Consider the following 19,192-nt stretch of genomic DNA (forward strand, 5'->3'; position numbering starts at 1 on the left):
AAGAGCAGGATGACAATGCCAGCATGAAGCAGTACCTGAGAAACAAAAACCTTGTTCTGGATTTCCTGCGCTCTGACCTGAACCCCCACCACCTCCAGTACCACTGGAACAAAGTTCATCTTCTGAAGAAGTGTTACTTTTACTTGAAGTTTGAGCCCAGACACGTGTGCGTGAGAGACCAGAACAATATGATGATTTTTGCTGACATCTTGCAAATAGCAAACCCCTGCCAACTCCAAAAGATCAAGAAGGTGGGAAAAAAACAGACTGAAATCCAGCTGGCACTTTTAACAGAGCTGTTGGAACAGCTGGAACGAGGCCGGGAGGAGCTGAGCCGTTACGTACAGATCTGTGACGTAGAAGATTTCCTCTCCCAGTGGGACTTGAATATAAAGAGAGTGCTCAAGCTCTCCATGTTTTTCAATAAGCTCATTTCCTTGGAAGAGCCAAGGAAGCTCCATGTCAAGCACAGTTTGGTGTCACAGATACATCTCGGAGGTGCTCTACACCCTCCCATTACTTTTTCTCTCTACACAAAGAAGCCGCCGATTTTTGATCGGATAGAGTCGTTTGCGTGCCAGACCTGGGCCCAGCTCAAGTGGTTCACTGAGAGTCAAGAGTCTCACCTGGAACGATGGCAGCTGGAGATCAAGCTAGTGACAGATGACAGTCAGACAGAACCAGGATACGGTCGGACCCAGGAAGTCATCTCCAACCCGTGTGTAATCAACCACCTGCTGCCTGGCAGGTTGTATGAGTTCAAAGTGAGGAGGTCCGACACTCACACGCTCGTCTACTCGCAGTGGCACGACTGCATTATATTGAAGACAAAAACTCACCCTGCTGAAGACACCAAGGAAGCCCCCAACCGCAGCCTGATGAGGCGGCTCACAAGACCGACTCCCTCAGTTTAATAGTTTAATGAAAAAGATGAATAAGAGTAATTAAAAAGAAATTGTTTAAACAGTTTGTTTTAAATCAAACTCGTTCTGTTTTCAACAGCAATTGTACAGGTGCCTTCCCAAAATCTCTCCAGGTAAGCAATTACCCATTTGAAATTTCTCACAAAAAATAACATCCTTAGGCAGCCTTTGGGACTCAATAGCTTTGTCCCACTACCAGAGGCAATGGTGGGAGCAGCCAGAACCAGAAAATCTTGCAGGACACCTCTGAAGCAGAGCACAAGAGACAGAAGCATCTCTACCATCCAGTGCTTTCCATCTCCTGAAGGATGCTCAATGTCAGCTTCTTCCAATGATGTTTTGGGTTTGTATTGTCCTTCTTCCAAAATACCTTAAACTGAATTCTTAAGCTCTTCAAATCACCCACCCAGACTTATGTCCATCACTGCTTTCTCTCATCCTCTACACCCTATAGGTACCTAAGCATGACTTCACCCCTCTATAGTGCATTAAAAGATCACTTTAATAAAAAAAACACCAACCAAAACTCAACAATAAATCCCCAAGCCTCTGAACAAACAGGGAAGAGTAATACATCAATATGTAAAAAATTATTTTCTGCCAAAAACCTGCAGTTAATGTTTTCTTTTTTACCATTTGGTTCAGTCCAAACAGAGCTTTCCCCACACAGATTCTAGTCAAACCACCACATAAACAGACCTTTTAGTAATAAAATTTATTATTTAAATAAATTCAAATAATTTTTACAATTATGGCTTAAATATCAAAAAAGGAATGTTGAGATTCATTCTTATGAACAAAGCAGATAAAAATATTGGTATCCAAAAGGTCATTTGAGGTTTGCTGCGAGTCACAGACATACAAAAGATAAAAACCTGCCCCATTTCAAGTTCCTTAATTCAGACTTCATGACACTTGACATTTCATTTCTATTTTTAAAAACCCCACCGATTTATTGCAGTAAATTGATTGTCCTACACAGATCTGTCAAAATCCTCAAAAACAGTCCAGCCCCCCCGATGCTGGGCTCACTCCTGGCTGCCTGCACAGGTTCCCCTTGTTCAATTTGTGCTAAAGCTCTAGCTAGTGCTGAAGAAATTAAGTTAATGCTGTTGGATGAACTGACATTTGTGTCCTGCAGCCATGTGCTTTGTCTTTGAGTGTGGAGAACACAGAGCTTGTGACTGGACAGATGCCCTGGGCACCACGCTGCCAGGGTGTTCCTATTTGGAATCACCAAAAGTTTGGTATTTTAAAAATATTGCTTGAACATAAAATTCTTCCAAAAGTAAATTCAAAACTGCATGCAAATGAAACCAGGTTAATTTGAACTTTTTTTCCTCTATTGATTTCTATGATTCACTCCATGACCGTAAGGACAAGAACATGATCCTCAGCTACAGTCTATAAAAAGTTTAATTGCACTTTCTGCTATCCCTGACTATTGCATGACCAGCTCTCCAGGAACCTGCTGACAGCACCAGCAGCCTGAGGGCCCAGCCTGGCTGTAACTGCTGCTTGGGTGCATTTCCTAATCACCAGTTATAAAATACATCCTCAGAGGAAAAAAAAACCCATGTATATTGTCTTGCAACACAGACTAAGAAAAACATTTCATTCTACCTCCATGGAGTAGAAATAAACATTTTTCCCACTAAGGAAAGAGGGAGTTGCTTTATGAGGACTCTCTCTTGGCCAAACCTCCCCCAAGAGCACTGACTAAGCCACAAATCTGGGGTGAGTCTCCTTGTTTGTGTGACATGTATGAATAACCAGCACAAAACCCAGGGGAGAAACTCTTCACTTAAAGGAGATAATGAAAATGAGACCCACTGGTTCTAAAGGAACCAAGGTGGCTTTGTTAAATGAAGCTGGCACCGTGCTAAAGTAGTTATCGCAACAATTCCAGCATTTTTTGCAATTCTCCATAGCATCTTTGGAGCCAGATGATTTAATTTCACTAGTCCACAGAATGATCCACAGACAATCTTATTTTGTAATTGCAATAATATTTGCTAATCAGGCTGGTGGAGAATCTTTTAAGATCCCACACAGGATGACTTCAAAGAGGAACAATTAATTTTATACCTTACCAGCTTTTCCCAAGCATCTTTAGAACCAGCAGGAGATACTTCCTATGGGTTTTTATCCTTCATGGAATCACCAGCCATATGCCCACTATTATGCTTCAGTAGGACAAGAGCAAGCCTGGATGGTCTTTGGCATACAGCTCAACCCCCCCCAAAGGCAGACTGCACTAAGGTAGTTTAAACTAGGAAGAGAGCAACAAAACCTCCCCATAGGTTCTGGAGGCAAGTCTAACACAGAGTCATGAGAAGAAACACAGAGTTAAATAGAGACTTTTCCAGACACAGTGCTTTCCTATTGCCATTCCTCCACATGGGAAAGAGCCACGCTGGATTTCAGTTGCAAACAGGACAAAATTCCTCCTGCCATAGCGCTGTGACATCACAGGGATCCACACCACAAGGAAAACTTGTGTGATTGCATCTCAGCTCCATCCCACATGAACACCTAAGGACAGCCAAACATGTGGTCTGGGGAGAGCTGAGGCAGGCACTTCATACATTCAGAATTGAAATGAGATAAAAGACACCCTCCCTCAAAACTGTCATGCTTCCATGATTTTCAGAGGCACCATTCACCACAGTACATCTCTACCAGTCACTGGGTGAGAGAAGCCTCTCTGGTGAACCACAGCTTCCAGCTCACAGCAGTTTGGCTACAGAAAATATAAAAATACATTATACACGTACACTCCTTCACTGCTCTTAAAAACTCAGGCCATAAGGCTGTGAAACAAATTTTCACAGAGTTAAAAGTTAATAAATTAAAAGCAGCTTTAAAAAAAGTGGGGTAGGAAAGGGAGGGGGAATCAACAGGAGATTTCAAATAAAATTCTAAACAGTTTAAAATGGGCTAACAAATCCCAAGGTTTCCTGGTAGGAGAGGTCCCCGCTTTTCATTGTCTTTATGCTGGTGAGGACAAGCTCCTTCATATAAAGAATACATAAATCTATTTACAAAATCACCTTGGCCTTGCCACTGCGATATTTACATGCTCAGACAATATCATTTTGGCTAGACAAAGTGGTGCATGCATCTCTTGTTGCTTTCCTCCTTCACTTAAAAAAAAAAAAAGGAGTAAAAAGTGAAAAGTCTTAAAAATCTCCTGTCCTTGGATTTAAAAGGAGAGGCAGTACTCAGAAGCTTTGGTCCTCCATGGCTAACAGCATCTTGCTGCGCTGCTTCGCTGCTTGCAGTCGTTCCCCCGATGAACAGACTGAGCATTTGATCCCCAAAGTGCAACCCTGACAGCTGGAGTAAATATTCAGTCCCCCCAAACTGCAGCTGCAGTAGGATGAGGGTTCTGCTGAGCAGCTTAGTTACAAAAATAGTATCATCATCAGTAAAGTCACATGCCCGTCATCTATTTCCAATGCTTTTTTGGTTTGCTAGAATTTAAAGTTCCTGCCCAGGATTGCACTGATTAAAAACACCTCAAGATGCTGAAGCAGACGCTGAAGCTGAGCTGTCACAGGAAGCTCCCAGATCCCCTGCTGTGTTTGGCTCCATGGGTCATTGAATATTGGAAAGATTTGGTCCTTCCCAAGGCACACATAATGCAGTTCAGGCAGAGAGGGCCCATCCTCACCGCGAGAGGGCTGGGGTTCTCCTGACACGGATCTCCTGGGCTGCAGTGCAGCTGTTGTGGTGGTAGTAATGCTGGACCAGTCTCTTCCACAAAGGGTTGCACTCCAGGAGGTACCGGTTTCCTGTGGGTGTAGGATGGGGACAGCAGGTGAGTGGCTAGAAGAGGCTTGGTTGATACCATTTTTGTCTATAACCTCTAGCTAAGGGGGCTGGGTCACTTACAGGGAGATATCTATGACATCCCAGATCCCTTTTCCATGCTGCCGTATCTGTGAGCAGCTTCCCTACACATCACAGCCTACACCTGTGTGATTAGGAGCAAAATGAGCTACCAGATTTTTGTTAGGACAGAGTTCTAGCATGAAAGCAACAGAAACAACATCGTCCAAAACAAAGGGAGAGAAAAAACTAACTATACTTGCTGTACTCAAGCTGTGAATGAACTCTGCTTTGCCCAGATTTCCCAGTTTCAAAACCCCTGACTAAAGGGCCGAAGAATAAAGCATGATCACTGGTTGTAACAGTTTGGGTCACCATCCCTTTATCCAAGAATCCCCTGAAGGCTTGTGCATGGTCCGAGGATACCAACCTATGATGCAGAGTCCTTCCTGAGCTCGTGTGATGCCAACATTGACCTGGTTTGGGTCGGTAATAAACCCCAGGTATTTCTTCTGCCAGCTCTTTGTGGGCTTCCTATCGATCTCAGACCGGGGGCAGGAGCGTACAGTTGACAGGATCACATATTTCCATTCACTTCCTAGAAAGTGGAAGCAAACCAGATCTTCTTAAAAGGAAGCATCTGGCCATTTCTCTACCCCACAGGACACTCATTTCCCTACTGCCACTCTCTGGGTTTCTCCAGCTTTGGAGGCCTTTGGACTCCTGGTCATTGCTTTCCAAAGAGAACAAATGTCTTCTGGCAGTTCTTTAACGCCCTTCTCAGATATAGAAGCACAGAATCACAGAATGGTTTTGTTTGGAAGGGACATTCTGTGTTCCAACTTCCCTGACATGAGCAGGGAACCTTTCACTATAAATCTTCCACTAGAGATCCTTCACCTTTCTGCCTTCAGCAGCCTCACCCTGCCCAAGCACTCCAGACACTTTCAAAGGATTTACTATAATCACAAATCACCCAGAAATCTGGTCTTCCATGGCTGCAATGACCCTGGAGTAGGGTTTGCTCAAGGACTGTATCTGTGAGCAGCTCCTCAAGAAAGTAGGAGGGGACAGCCCAACCCTCCGGCCGCTGTCCCCTCACCTTGACTCTTCATGATGGTGCAGACAGTCACCCCGCGGATGCCCTCCCTCTGCAGGCTCTTGTTGATCTCGGACACCTGGGCGCTGTAGGGGCTCAGGATGGCGATGTGGTCCGGCCGGATGGTGCCATCTAGCGTCAGCTGCTTGGCTATCCTCACCTGGAGAGACCAGCGTCCTGCTCACCTGGGAGCGGGGCCGGAGGGAAGAGCCCCCAGCACCCCTCCCCAGGCCACCCATGGCACCTGCCTTGCAGTCACATTGCCCTACACCTCTCTCTGCCCAGGGGCGTCCTCCCAGACCCGGGAGGTAGCAGGCAGACCTGCTGATCTTTGTATCTTTATCATCCCTCCACAATTCCAGCACAACCTTCTGCATCCCCAGCAATTCCCCAGGACCCTGCTCACCGCCTGTGCCACTTCCTCCAGGTTAGCTTTGGAGTTCTCGTTTCCTTCCTCAGTGGAAATCATGAGGGAGTGCTCCTTCCCTTCCACGTGCCCAAAGATGACAGGGCAGCAGTTGTTATCTCTGTGGTGGAGCACGCTGGCTTTCCGAGTAAGCTGGGGACATGTTCTCAGCCGCTTCTCATAGAACTCCTGGGATGGGAACTCACAAATGCTCTTGTGCTAGCAGAGAAAAGGAGGGAAACTGAGGTGAACAAAACCCTATGAACTTCTCAGCCTGAAGCATCTTTCTGGACAGGCTTCAGCACAATGCCATTCTGCTGGAGCTGGCATTGGCATATTCCTACATATAATCCTGTGTCTAGGAAAGGGAAGCACTAATGGAGACTATCTGATGCTTAAGGCAAGCCTGGATTTTCAGTGATGGAGAGAAGACAATCCTCTGGAGGGCCTCACCATGCGGTACTGCGTGTCCAGCATCCACGCCTGCTCCTGGTAGCGCTCAAAGAGAGACGTCTCCATGCCAAGGGTCTTGCAGACATCATTGTTAACCACCGGCCTCAGCTGTTTGTGATCCCCCAGCAAAACAACCTGGAAGGAAGAGCAGACACTTCAGCTGCGACGTGGTGGCACTGCAAAGGCCACCAGCTCTTTCAAAGGCTGTTTGCACACAGATATTTTGTGCTACTTATTTATGTTACACTTCCAGCAACCTCAGCCAAAGACCACATTGAACATGACATAAAGATCCTGTCCTAGATAATGTTACCATCTGACGGGAGGAACACAAAGAACCATAGAATTCTAGAGTCACAGAATTGTTTGGGTTGGAAGGAACATTAAAGCTCAGCTTGTTCCAACCCCATGCCATGGGCAGTGACACCTTCTACTATCCCCGGTTGCCCCAAGTCCCATCCAACCTGTCCTTGAACATTTCCAAGGACAGGGCAGCCACAGCTTTTCTGGGCAAACTGTGTCAGAGCCTCACCATCCTCACAGGGAAGAATGTCTTCCTAATAGCCAATCTAACTCTGTCCTCTATCAGTGTAAAGCCATTCTTCCTTGCCCAGTCACTCCATGCCCTCGTCCAAGGTCCCTCTCCATTGATCTTGGAGCCCCTTTAGGCACTGTAAGGGGCTATAAGGTCTCCCTGGATCATTTTCCTCTCCAGGCTGAACAGCCAAACTGTGTCTATGCTTCTTGTCATGTTAATACTTTGTACCTGGGCCAGAATATTTTTTCAGTGGCAGCGATACCCACCCCATAAAGAAGCACAAACCTTAAAATCCTAACAGGTCTTGTAAGAGCAGCGTGGTAACGGATGGAAAAGGTTTGAGCACCCTGAGCAGCTGTCCCAGAGACACATCTTTGGCAGGGACATACCTTCTCAGCACGGCGGTGGCAGACCAAGGGGATGAGGGTCTCAGGCTCTGTGGACATGGCACACTCATCAATGATTATCTGCTTGACATTGAGGTGCTCCAGGGCACTGGCAGATGAGACAGAGCAGGTGCACAGGATGACATCGTGACACGCCAGCTGATACAAACGACCTTGTGTCAACCAACCTTTGTACCTAGTGTTGATGCAGAAAACAGCAGGTTATGCACAAGGGAAACACCCCCAAATTCCTCACGCGACAACCAGGCAGAGGCTGTGCTTCCCCAAATAATTATGGCTTCACCTCCCTCCCCAGGATGAACTGGCGTTCCCAGAAAAGGGAACACTGGATGGACACTGTAGGAAATGTACTTTGTCCTGAACTCAACAGGGCAGGGGGTCCAGGTGAAGGATTCAAGGGTCACACAGGCAGAATAGGAATTTTGGTCCAGATGGACAACAGCACCACTGGAAAAGTGATTCAGAGGCTCTGTGCTGTACCTGTAACCTCGAGTTCATCACTTTTTATCATTATTCTGAACACACAGTTTATTAATCTGTGCTTCAGGGGTGGCACACAGCCAAAGTCAGCCATCTCTCACCAAGATCTCTTCCTACTCACTCCTTTGTTTCTTCTTCTGTGATCTCCTCTCCGTTCTTCACTCGAGCGTCAAAGTGACGGATCCTCTGCCAGAAGGGGCTGGGTGCCCTCCGGATGCGATGATGCAGGATTATTTCACTGAATAGAGAGTCAATATATAAATATTTTCCCTCAACACTGAGACGTGAGTAATTTCTTCTACAATGAAGCAGACCACACCACCTGCCTACATGGAGAAACCCCATTAGGTAAAAAACTCACAGCCAAACTTTCCCATCTTTGTAGACCAAATAATTCAACCTCAAGGACATAAAATAAAACCCTTTAGCAGCTGCAAGCAGGAATGAAGTCAGAGATGTTCAGGGCTGTTCCAAAAGGAGATGAAAACATCTAGAGACCGTTCAACAATCTGGATTTCCTGACTAGGTGCCACATTAGAGTGTACACATTCACTTGAAAAAATTAATTACAAATTAATTAGAAAGCAGGTTAATAGTGTTGCTCTGCACTGGTGGAATGCAACTATTTGTTGTGGTTTGTTGAATGTCACTGATGCAGAAGCCACCTCTCCCCAGCACCCTAGGAGCCTGCAGGGCCATGCTGTCCTACCTGAGCTCACGTTTTGGCTTTGCATCCCGTAGGGATTTACGGGAGATGTTCCGGTTGCTCCCCGGGTATGGGAATTCCATCGTCTCAATGGCCTCCCCATAAACCCTCAGTGGTTTCAGCTTCTTCATCTTCAGCAGCATCTCTGGAGAAGGAGGGCAGGTCTGCTCAGACAGCACCAGGCATTGGTGGTGCTCAGGCCTGTCTCTCCCTGTCCCTCTCTCATCATCCCATCTCTGGTCCTTGCCCTGCAGTGCAGGGTCTTCTGTAAGGACCAGCCCCACTTTCGGCCCCTCCACACCACGTGTTCTCCCTCCCACCAGTACAAGCCACTTCAGGGCCTTAAAAGATGATAGTTACCAGCAACAACATCAACAGACTTGTTGGATGGGCCACAGTACAAGATGCACTTTCTCTTCTTGTCCTTTTCATCTTCCAAGCATGATGTTTTGTCCTTCTCAACACTCTCCTCATTCAGTTTATGGAACCAGTAGACAATGTGAGTTCCAACAACGGTCTTCCCTGTGCCTAGAAAAGAAGGGAATACGTTGAGAACATTTTAACCACAACACTCATGCTCTGGACCTGCATCCAGCTGATCAGCCACGAAATAAAATCAAGAATGGAGGGGATTGCCTTGCACAGCTGTGGGTGATGCCAACCCACACTCCCTTCTCCTGGCTCACCAAGGGTCCAATGGAAAGCAGTAGATCACCTCTCACCTTCCAAACCACAGCAGGTGTATTCTGGTGTCCCCTCTTACCTGGTGGGCCTTGGATGAGCATGAAGGATTTTTTTAGAGCATCCAGAACAGCCTGGTTCTGACTCTTGTTAAGTTTCCAGTTGCTGCCAGGGATATCAAAGGATTTTTGCTGCAGGATTTTGGATGTTGTCCCTGTTACAGCAAAGAGCCAAGAAAACAAATTTAAAGAAGATTACTGAGGGCAGCACAGAAGTGATCCAGCAAGAGGGTGCAGCAGGTACCTAGTGATAGTGGTCCATTACAAGACCACCTAGAAATAATCCTTGTCCCATGCCAAGATACTCTGCCCGTGAACCATCTCTGTGAGTCCGGGGGATGGCAATCTCAGCTGTGCCAGCCACCAGCAGGGCATCCCAAATTAAATGCAGCATCATCCCTATCACCCCTGTGGGCGAGGGCCCACAGAAACTACCAGGGCACCTGCCTGGCCAGAAGTGAGTAGCCACAAGGTAAGAAAGGTTAATATTTGCACTTACGTTTCTGAGGAGGTTCGTGGCCAAGGGCGATGCTTATAGCAAGGTCAGAGGCATACTTGAGCTTCCAAAGTGCTTTTTCTTTCCGTCTGACAGAAAGGAAAAATAGGAATGAATGGAATGTAGCATAAAATAGCAAAAGTTGTAATACAGCTTTGCTTAACTGCCTTACTTATTCTTTCTCTCTGCTTTGTTCTGCATTAATTCCTTCCATAAAGAACTTAAACTACGAATAAGTTAAACTTATTCTGCTCCTCTGCATCTGGGACCACTTCTCAACTGACTGAAGAGCTGAGCCTGCAAAGATGTTGAGAGCAGGGAACACAACTCCTGTCCCAAGTCTGTTTTGTTATGGCCACACCCTTTTATTGGATTAGCTTCCAATGTTTCCTAAAATTCATGATGCAAAAGGAAGCACATTCTGCCCTGAGAATGCTACAGCACTGGGGGTGCAGAGCAGCCTATGCTGTGTACACGGAAGGGCAAACTAGACATCAGCTCTGATTTAAAAAGAGCAGAACTTGCTTTGCAGCAACAACAAAGGGGAATGATTTGGAAATCAGGAAACTCTTCCACTAAGCAAATCCCACTCCAGGGCTTTACTTGCCCTTTTAAAACACATATTGCAGTAATATAAGAAGCAGGTGCTCAGGGAAATTTCACCACCTTCCCCTATCTCCCCATTCTCAGGGACAACCAGAAGAGCATGAGACCCTCTGGAGAACAGACACAAGGGGTGCTACACCCCCCCCAAGACCCACAGCCCAACAGTATGGCCAGTCAGAGTAAGGATAAGGGCAGGTTTTCCAGGGGATCAGCCACAGCAGTGAGGAAAGCCCCTGGGGCTGCAGCAGAGGGGTCCTGTGGGAAGCCAGGTTAACCAGAGAACACTGCTGAGCCCACTTACATGTCTGGCAGCATTTTTGGAACGAGCTCCACCGTGAACCTCGCAGAATCCTGTGAGATCTCCACAGGGATGGTCACCATAGACATATAGTGGATGTAAAAATTCATAGTCTGATGACCAGACCTGTCTGACTTATCATCATCGTTGAACTCCTCTGTGACCCCGTGAGCCACCCAGGTGTATGTATTGGGATCAACCACAAGTTTGTTCTCTGATTTGCCATTATCAAGCAAAGACAGGTTCTGGAGGCCATGGCTGAGGCATTCCTCATCGCTCTGAGGGCTCTTGGGAAGCTTCAGCCCACCTAAACGAATGCACAGGTAACAGTGGGAGAAGTCCACTTCAATGGAGCAGTCCTCCAACCACTTCTTGTTCAGCACAAAGCTCCCTTGCAGCTGTCCTTTGCTTGTCCTTTGCTTTGCCCACTTTATTTTAATATCATGGAGGACAATTGAGTCATTCTCGGCCACGGCACACGACGCAGACTCCATGGCACTCATGGGCATCCACACCTTGTTGTACTCCGTCGTGCTCTTGTATTTGTCCTTGGACTGCAGCGTGGCGTAGGCTGAGAAGCAGTCGATTGGCTTCTCCATGTGCTGCAGGCAGACCTCAAAGCCTGGTGTCACACACCACAGCTGCACAAAGGGCACCAGGAAGCCGCGGCTGACGTCGGTGGAGAGCTGGAACCACAGCGCGTCACCGGCGCTCAGCTCCAGGGACAACTCCATGTAGTGGGAGCAGGAGCTCTTCCGCACCCAGCCTATGTGCCGGTGGTACAGCTCCTTGCTCTGCTGCAGGAGGGACGCGGCCCTGTCAAACTCCTCGTTCCTGATGGCCGTCAGCACCTCCTGCCACGTCTGGGTGCGGAAGAGGGTGACACTCTTGTCACAGAGGGGTCCTTCCCGCAAGCTCTGCTCCTTTGTCTCTGCAGAGTACATCCTCCTCTTCCAGGTCAGCCTGATGCTGCTCCGCTGCTGGATGAACACAGGCTGCTCTACCAGCTGAAGGGACCTGTAGCTAATTCTCTGTGGATCTGGAAGACTCTCATTGTTCAGGGGAAACAGGGCTTTAAAAAACCTACTCATCTCTTCGATATCCACCACAAAGGCAATTTTCTGCAGGACTTGGTCCTTCAGCTGGCTGGCCATCTGCAGGGAGTGGGCTCTCTTCTCATATGTCATCGCCTGGCTATTCTTCCTGTTGAAGTCATGACACAGAAACTCAATGTCGTCCACAGAATAGATGAGGGGCTTCTTGCAGAGCACAGAGTGAAGGTGCCGCTGCACCACGACGTCCACGTACCGGCGGATGGGAGAGGAGGCCCAGGTGTAGGAGTCAACGTGCAGGGAGTAATGGCCTGCCTTCGACTGCACAGTGGAGTTGGAGCGACAGAAGTAGGAGCGGCTGAGCAGTCTCCTGAACTCCAGGACCACGGGGGCCAGCTTTGGGTGGATGTCATCAGTGACAACGAGGTCGAGCATCTTCTGGAAGTCATGGGCATTAGCAGCTGACTGCAGGTGCTCCCAGATGGGGCCCAGAAGACTGAACTCCACATTTTTAGGGGAGTCTTGAGCAGGAGGCATTTCTCCAAGGTGATGCAAGAGATGAATGGACAAAGGAATGATGTGGCTGTACTTGTTTTTCATGTGTGACAGCTGTGCAAGACTTGGCTCACACTGACACCGGAGAGGAGTGACATTTCTGGTCACCTCCTGGTTGGTGAGGAACTCTGCCACGAAACTATTGAACATGATCATTAACTCCTCTATCATTTGATGGGACCCCCTGTTACCTGGGGAACTTTCCTCATCCAGCCGGTCATAGAAACAGTCCTCCTGTAGCCGAGACTTCCGATGGATCCTGGAGAAGTGATAAGCCACAGTGATGCAATCCTCCAGGGTATCAAAACGAAGGGCCTTTGCTGCTCCCCTGTAGTTCTTAATGCAGAGCTCTGCCTCTTCGTAGGACAGCTGCCTGTCCGAGCGGATCACAGAGATGGTGAAGATTCCCTTTAACATCTGATCAGTCTCCTTCTCTACGGTGACAAACAAGGAGATCACCCGTCGGTCTTTCTGCGGCAGGAGGCTGCAGACATCTTGGCTGATTTTGGGTGGGAACATGCACAAAGGGTCCTGCTTGGGAGCATAGAAGGTGACACCGCGCTTCTTTGCTTCCAGGTCCAAGGCACTGCCTTTGGGAATTATGCCAGCAACATCTGCAATGTGGATCCCAATTTCATAGTGACGCCCAAGATCCCTAACGCTGATGGCATCATCCAAATCCCTGGCACCTTGGGGGTCAATTGTGAAGGTCATGTAATTCCGACAGTCCTTCCGAGCTTCCTTGGTGAGGTTTATGTTGCTGTTGGAGGTGTATTTGGCTAACTCTTTGGTGACAGCAGCTGGGTATTTCTTCTCCAAACCATACTCCAAGGCGAGGATCTTTAAGCCTTCTTCCAAAGTCACTGCTGCCTGCAGGATCTCCGTTATTATCCCCAAAGGGTAGTAAAACCCTTCCCTCCAGGAGATGACCTGGACACAGAAGAACTGGCACCTCCTTGTCTCCTGGTTGATCTTCTCACATCTGACCACTCTGTACTGCCCATTGACCAACCTGCGGATGGGGATGACATTGGGTTTCTCCTTCAGCCCTGGGACGAATATTTTGGTGACAGTGGGATCGATGGGTATCATCACACGGGGATCAAACTCATCCATCATGCAGACGAAGGTCGGTTCTCTCTCGGCGCGCTTCAGGATGCCCACCACCCTCCCCTGTGGGCGGTGGCTGCTGCTGTCACCCGTGCTGTTCTGCAGGATTTCCACCAGCACCTCATCCCCAGTGAAGGCTGTCCCACAGTTAACTCTGCCTTTGATCTGGATGTTCATGGCAGGGGAGTCATTGAGGGTGAAGGCAGAAGCTCTGTCGAACCCCTCTTTGATCAGCTCACACCTCTTGTACATTTGGGGGTGCATATGCTGGTACTGTTGCATCATCTGAGAAGAGAAGCTGACATACTCCCACTTGTCTTTCCACTGGTTTGAAGCCTCGGCCTTCACATTCAGCAGCCCTTCGTCAGACACTGTCACCAGCATGTTCTTGCTCTCATCTAAGAGCTCCCGGAGGATGGGATCATCAGCATTCATGCTCTCACCCTCAGAGCTCGAGGAGTCTGTGTCGCTGTCCTCCTCGTCCCCCTCCACGCTCCTGCTCCAGCTCTCCTTGTCAAACGCAGCCTGTTTGATATGTGCCATTGTCAGGCTCTCCGGGAAGATGCTCCCCTTGTCGATGCACTGCTGGATGAACCGTTTCCACACCTTGCTGCACTGGCCATGGGAGCACAAGGCCACGGCGTCCCCCACAACAACCACCAGTGACTGAGCCCGGGTCATGATGGTGTTGAGCACTCTGGCCTCGTTGAAGAACTCCAGGTGGTGGGAGGCTGAGACGCGCAGGCTCTCGCTGGTGTGGACCGTGCTGATGATGATGACCCGAAACTCACGCCCTGCACCAGAGGGGACAAGAAAAAAGTCACTCAGGAGAACCCAGCAGGGAAGACCTTGCCTGGCTGCCACCTGTCTACACTGTGTCACATGGCCATGGACTGATGTAACCCTGCTTGGCTGAAACATGGGGGTCACCTGACATGAATAAAGCAGGGGGATCCTAAGATCCTCTGTGCATGAGCCAGGATGAACATCACAAGGCACCACCACCCACACACCAGGGAGGGAAGGACAGCTTGGAGATGGGATAAAGGCAGAGCACTGCACCAGTGCAGCCATGAGCACCCATAGAGTAGCCCAGCATGCCCAGTGCCACCGGCAGCCCCTCCTTTCAAACATGGGTAGAGTTTGCTGTGAATCTCAAATGCCCTGAGGAACTGAGGGTCTTGCAGGAACAAGAGCAGTGATCACTTGCAAGGATCCCTCTCCCCTCAGGAAGAGCTCTGCTGATCACAAAACAAATAACAACCAACAAGAGGCATCCTAATGATGTCAGAGCTGGGAAGAGGCTGCAAAGAGAGGGTGTGGAGATCACAAACACCCCCTGGGGTCAGTTATTCTCACCACAAGGAGTCGCAGCCCTGCCATAGTAAAAAAAAAAAAAAAAAAAAAAAAAAAAAAAAAAAAAAAAAAAAAAAAAAAAAAAAAACCAAACAAACCAAAAAAAAAAAAACAAAAACAAAAACAAAAAACCCCAAACAAACAAACAAACAAACAAAAAACACAAACAAACAAAAACCCCAACAAAACAAAAAAAAACACAGATGAGTCATAAGTTAAGTCCTTGAGGACAAAATCAGCCTTATTCCTCTTTTGTCATCTAGAGCAGGAGACTCCTCCTCTAGTAAACTGTTCTGTGATTGGTACCCAGCCTGGTTTCAATTCCCTTTTGTCACTAGCCTCCCTCACTGGCACTTAGAGCTTCACATGATTCACACATACTCAAGTCTCTGGGATGGCACTTACAGGGTTTCCACCCTCCTACAAAGTAAAGTCCCTATATTTGAAATGAGTAATCAGCTGGGTACAGATTTAATTCAGTGCGAAATCTTATTCACTCAGGAAAAGACAAAATCAAAGCTCTACCAACCAGAAGGGTATGGAAATCAGCCAAAGGACTTCTAGGCACTCCCTCCTAATTGGAACTGAGGTGGTGACAGACACTGAGAGGGCAGGGAAGCTCTGCCTGGCAGCACCTCCCAGAAAGGTATTTTTCTACAACAATAACCAATATTTTGCATGTTAACAAGGAGGAAGATATAAAGATGTTGGAAACTCCTCTGCTAACACCCCAGTGTCTCTTCCCCCTGCCAGTTACCCTGTGGCTGTAGTTGCTATGGACCCTCATGTCCACCAGCATGACTGCAAAAGCTGTGTATGACTCTCACACAGAAGACCCCAAAATGCAGCCAGGCATGAGGGACTGTTGCACAAGACACAAACCTGGCAAATTTTCATAGTTTTCCACCACCACATCTTGTAGCTGCTTTTTTCTCAGCTCTTGTCTTGTTGCAGAAACCTGGTAAGAAAGAAGCACAACTGATCTCAGCTCAGAAACGCCACTCACCAAACACCAGAGTCCCTCATCCTGCCCAGCTGAAGGTTCCCCAGACTACTTGAAAGCAGCCACACATGTGGGCTGACTTCAGCCAGAGCTCCCACTGCCCTGTAATTAACCTGCCTAGACAATGCTGATCAAAGTGTTTAGCTAAGCCATCCCACCATCTCTGCTCCAACCACCCAGGACACACTACCTAAATGGAGAGTGCTCAAAAAACACTGAAGGCACATGAGACCCTGGATCTCCTATTTTTACTAGCCCAAATACAAATAAATAGATTAAAAGATTCTTTCTTAGGGAGTGTTTAATCAGCAGTGCAGGCATAGGCCCCTCAGGTGGAATGCAGGACTCCTCTAGGTACCTGTGTCCCATGGGAGACCACACAGATCTTCTTCAGATCCCGGACACCCCACTCATCTGGCCACCTCTGATAGATCTCCTTCACTTTCTCAACCACTTGTATTATCTCAGAGATGTTTTGCCAAGAAATCATGGAGATATCCCTTTCAGCCACACCAGACACATGGCAGAACACGAGGGGATAAATTTCAGGGTGGGGTGGGATGTTCCCACTGGCTTGGATAGCATTGCCATTGCCGATGTAGAAGTGCTTGGAGATGAACTCAATGATGCCGGCAGTGGAACGGTAATTCTCATTGAAGATGATCCTGCTCTTCGTGGCCACCTCATGCCTCTCCTTCTGGTAGAACTGAAAGAGGCGGTTCAAGAGGGTGTGATCAGCAGATTGCCCACCCCCAACACAGAACAGCTTTGGGGTTATCTGCATGTGGTCCCCAGCCAGGACAATGCGGGTCTCAAAAGTGGCGTAGGAGAGCGGAACCAAAGCTTCGCACTCCAGCATCTGCGCGGCCTCGTCAATCATGATGTGGGTGAAGTAGCCAGGGGGCACCTTCAGGTCCTTGGAGAGCATGGAGGTGGTGATGATGATGCGGTGCTTGTCGATCTCAGCCTGTGTGGGGCGGCGGAAGGAGCGCTGGTCTGGCGAGAGGCAGCAGTACATCTGGGTGATGGGGTCCATCGTGCTGATGGGCCGGTCGGTGTACATGATCCGCAGGGGAACAGCCCAGGGATGGCCTGTGGTCACATAGCTGTGAAAATACTCCCGGATGTAAATGTCGGCAGCGCTGGATGGGAGCAAAAGGGAAAAGCATCAAGGAATCGTTGGTGCTGTTCTTAAATTCTGTGACACAAAGTTCTCTCTCATCATTCTGCAACACTCATCCAGTTTCTCTCCTGGCTCTGGTTACACCACACTTGTCACAGCAGACATTCACAACTGCACAAAGGAACTGGTGCCTACGCAGCCACCAATTCCCAGCCTCTTTCAACAGCATGATTTAAAATAAGAATTGGTATTTGAGACTACGACATCTCTTGACACTCTTATGGAAAAATGTGATGTGCCCCACAAAACCTTGGCTGTGCAGGGCCAAGTGACAAGGAGCTCTCCTCTGACAGCAAAGCATCACCATCCCCTGGTGAGACAAGACCTACAGAAGTTTCCGTGCAAGCAAACAGCCTGGAACAGGCTAAGATTAGCAGTCACCATCTATTATGCATTAAAAAGTGAGGCAGGAACAGCGTGCAGGATCAGATATGGACATTCTTTTCAGTGTAACTGCTCTAATTTTAACAGTCTTGGCCTGGTTTCTCTGAAGGCAGATCCAATGGCATTCAGACCAGATCTGCATTTTCTCTTCCCCAAACTCTCCCTGGAAAAGTCAATAGATTGGCATGTACACAGAGCCAAACAGCCTTCAAGGGCAACCAGAGAGCAACATTATCCTAGCATGGTCAGGCAACAGCTTTCTACTTCTTGCAGTACACAGAAAAGGCTGGAGAAAACTGTCTCTCCAGCCACATTCCCATTTTATGATGAGGCAGGAATATGTGAAGTGCTCAAGGCCAGGATGGACAGGATTTGGAGCAACCTGGTCTAGGGGAAGGGTTTGGAACAAGACAAGCTGTAATGTCCTTTCCAACCCAAACCATTCAGGGATTCTTAAGTCTGCACTGGCTCTTCCACAAAGACTTCCACCCATGCCAGGCTTCTTCCTATCAGGAAGTAGAACAGTTTAAGACAAATTCAACAAAAACTAATTTATTAAAGCAAGCAATTGAAGTGCACACCAAGAAAAGGACAGCTTGGCTCTGGCTCATACACTCTGGCTCCCCTTCACACCCCCAGTGAGCAATGCACCAGCTTGCCCGCAGCTCTCATTGCCTCTTCCCTGCTAACCTGTTTGTGTGAGTGCAGATCAGCACGCGTGTGTTGGGTTGCCTGAGGATCTCCAAGGTGGCCATGGCCAAGGTGAATGTCTTCCCTGTGCCGAAAGGCCCATAGATGAGCAGAGGTGGGACCTGCCGGCTGGTGGTCGGCTGGCCCATGATGAAGGAGATGGCTTGTTTCTGCTTGCTGTTCCCTCTCTGCGGGGACCCAAGAGAGTAGGGGATGGAGCAACTGGCAACATCTGGCAGGACCAGCTTCTCATCCAACAGGCGGTCGACAGCCTGGTGCCACTGCCGGAACAGCAGCTGGTCTATTTGGAACTGGATCTCCACCTTGTGGGAGGTGTCTGCCTTGAAGTTCAGCTCTGAGCAGCATCTGCTTGGTATCTGTAGCCAGATGGTCTTCTCTGTGGTGGCTTTATGTTCCACAAACACTTCATAAACCCGATTGTTCACAGGTGGGTCAAGCGCCAGGAAGGCAGTGGGCACAGACCTGCTCAGCAGGTACCCCTCATCCGTGTCTGGTGAGAGGTTGTAAGGGGTAGGCACTTCAGCAAACAGCTCCCCAGAGAGAGCAAACTTCGCCCCCATGGAGAGGCTCTGCAGCATGGGGGTCAGCGAGATGAGCACACGCAGGTTGAGTCTGAAAGGAGGAAACACCCAAATGAAGAGCAGAGAAAGGATCTGTCAGTTGCTGGGCCCTCCTCCATGGAGAAGGGATTGCCACCTACACCCAGAGAGGGTCTGCCAGCCCCCCAAGCACATTTAGACAGAAACCATGCTCTAGCTAATCCATGGCCACAGGATGAGACCCAGCAAGTCATCCTTCTTGGCAGGTTTTCAGTTTTCTGGGAAGGCACCACAAGGCCCAACCCAGAATGAA

At 48.4% G+C, this 19,192-nt stretch overlaps 2 protein-coding genes across 8 annotated transcripts in view; one reads left to right on the top strand and one right to left on the bottom strand.

Annotated features, from left to right (window-relative positions):
- Window positions 1-4,088, top strand: FNDC11 (fibronectin type III domain containing 11). The gene has a single exon (XM_050982154.1). It carries the CDS (start codon window positions 24-26, stop codon window positions 912-914), a length of 891 nt encoding a protein of 296 aa, XP_050838111.1. The 5' UTR covers window positions 1-23; the 3' UTR covers window positions 915-4,088.
- Window positions 4,071-19,192, bottom strand: part of HELZ2 (helicase with zinc finger 2) — a 27,594-nt gene continuing 12,472 nt past the window's right edge. For 5 of the 7 annotated variants that reach the window (XM_009093058.4, XM_050982145.1, XM_018917303.3 and 2 more), the window contains exons 6-20: window positions 18,320-18,952; window positions 16,421-17,204; window positions 15,942-16,017; window positions 10,990-14,497; window positions 10,086-10,171; window positions 9,610-9,741; window positions 9,207-9,374; window positions 8,850-8,991; window positions 8,262-8,378; window positions 7,643-7,835; window positions 6,716-6,850; window positions 6,263-6,481; window positions 5,860-6,016; window positions 5,188-5,355; window positions 4,071-4,720 (exon numbers count right to left, since the gene is read on the bottom strand). In XM_009093058.4, the coding sequence (XP_009091306.3) occupies window positions 4,596-4,720; window positions 5,188-5,355; window positions 5,860-6,016; window positions 6,263-6,481; window positions 6,716-6,850; window positions 7,643-7,835; window positions 8,262-8,378; window positions 8,850-8,991; window positions 9,207-9,374; window positions 9,610-9,741; window positions 10,086-10,171; window positions 10,990-14,497; window positions 15,942-16,017; window positions 16,421-17,204; window positions 18,320-18,952 (6,643 nt within the window). In that variant the 3' untranslated portion in view covers window positions 4,071-4,595. Of the gene's footprint in view, window positions 4,721-5,187; window positions 5,356-5,859; window positions 6,017-6,262; window positions 6,482-6,715; window positions 6,876-7,642; window positions 7,836-8,261; window positions 8,379-8,849; window positions 8,992-9,206; window positions 9,375-9,609; window positions 9,742-10,085; window positions 10,172-10,989; window positions 14,498-15,941; window positions 16,018-16,420; window positions 17,205-18,319; window positions 18,953-19,192 lie in introns of those variants that run through there. The other 2 variants (XR_007779197.1, XR_007779198.1) reach the window with 2 other exon arrangements.

The sequence above is a fragment of the Serinus canaria genome, chromosome 20, assembly GCF_022539315.1.
Source record: "Serinus canaria isolate serCan28SL12 chromosome 20, serCan2020, whole genome shotgun sequence".
Classification (NCBI taxonomy): Eukaryota; Metazoa; Chordata; class Aves; order Passeriformes; family Fringillidae; genus Serinus; species Serinus canaria.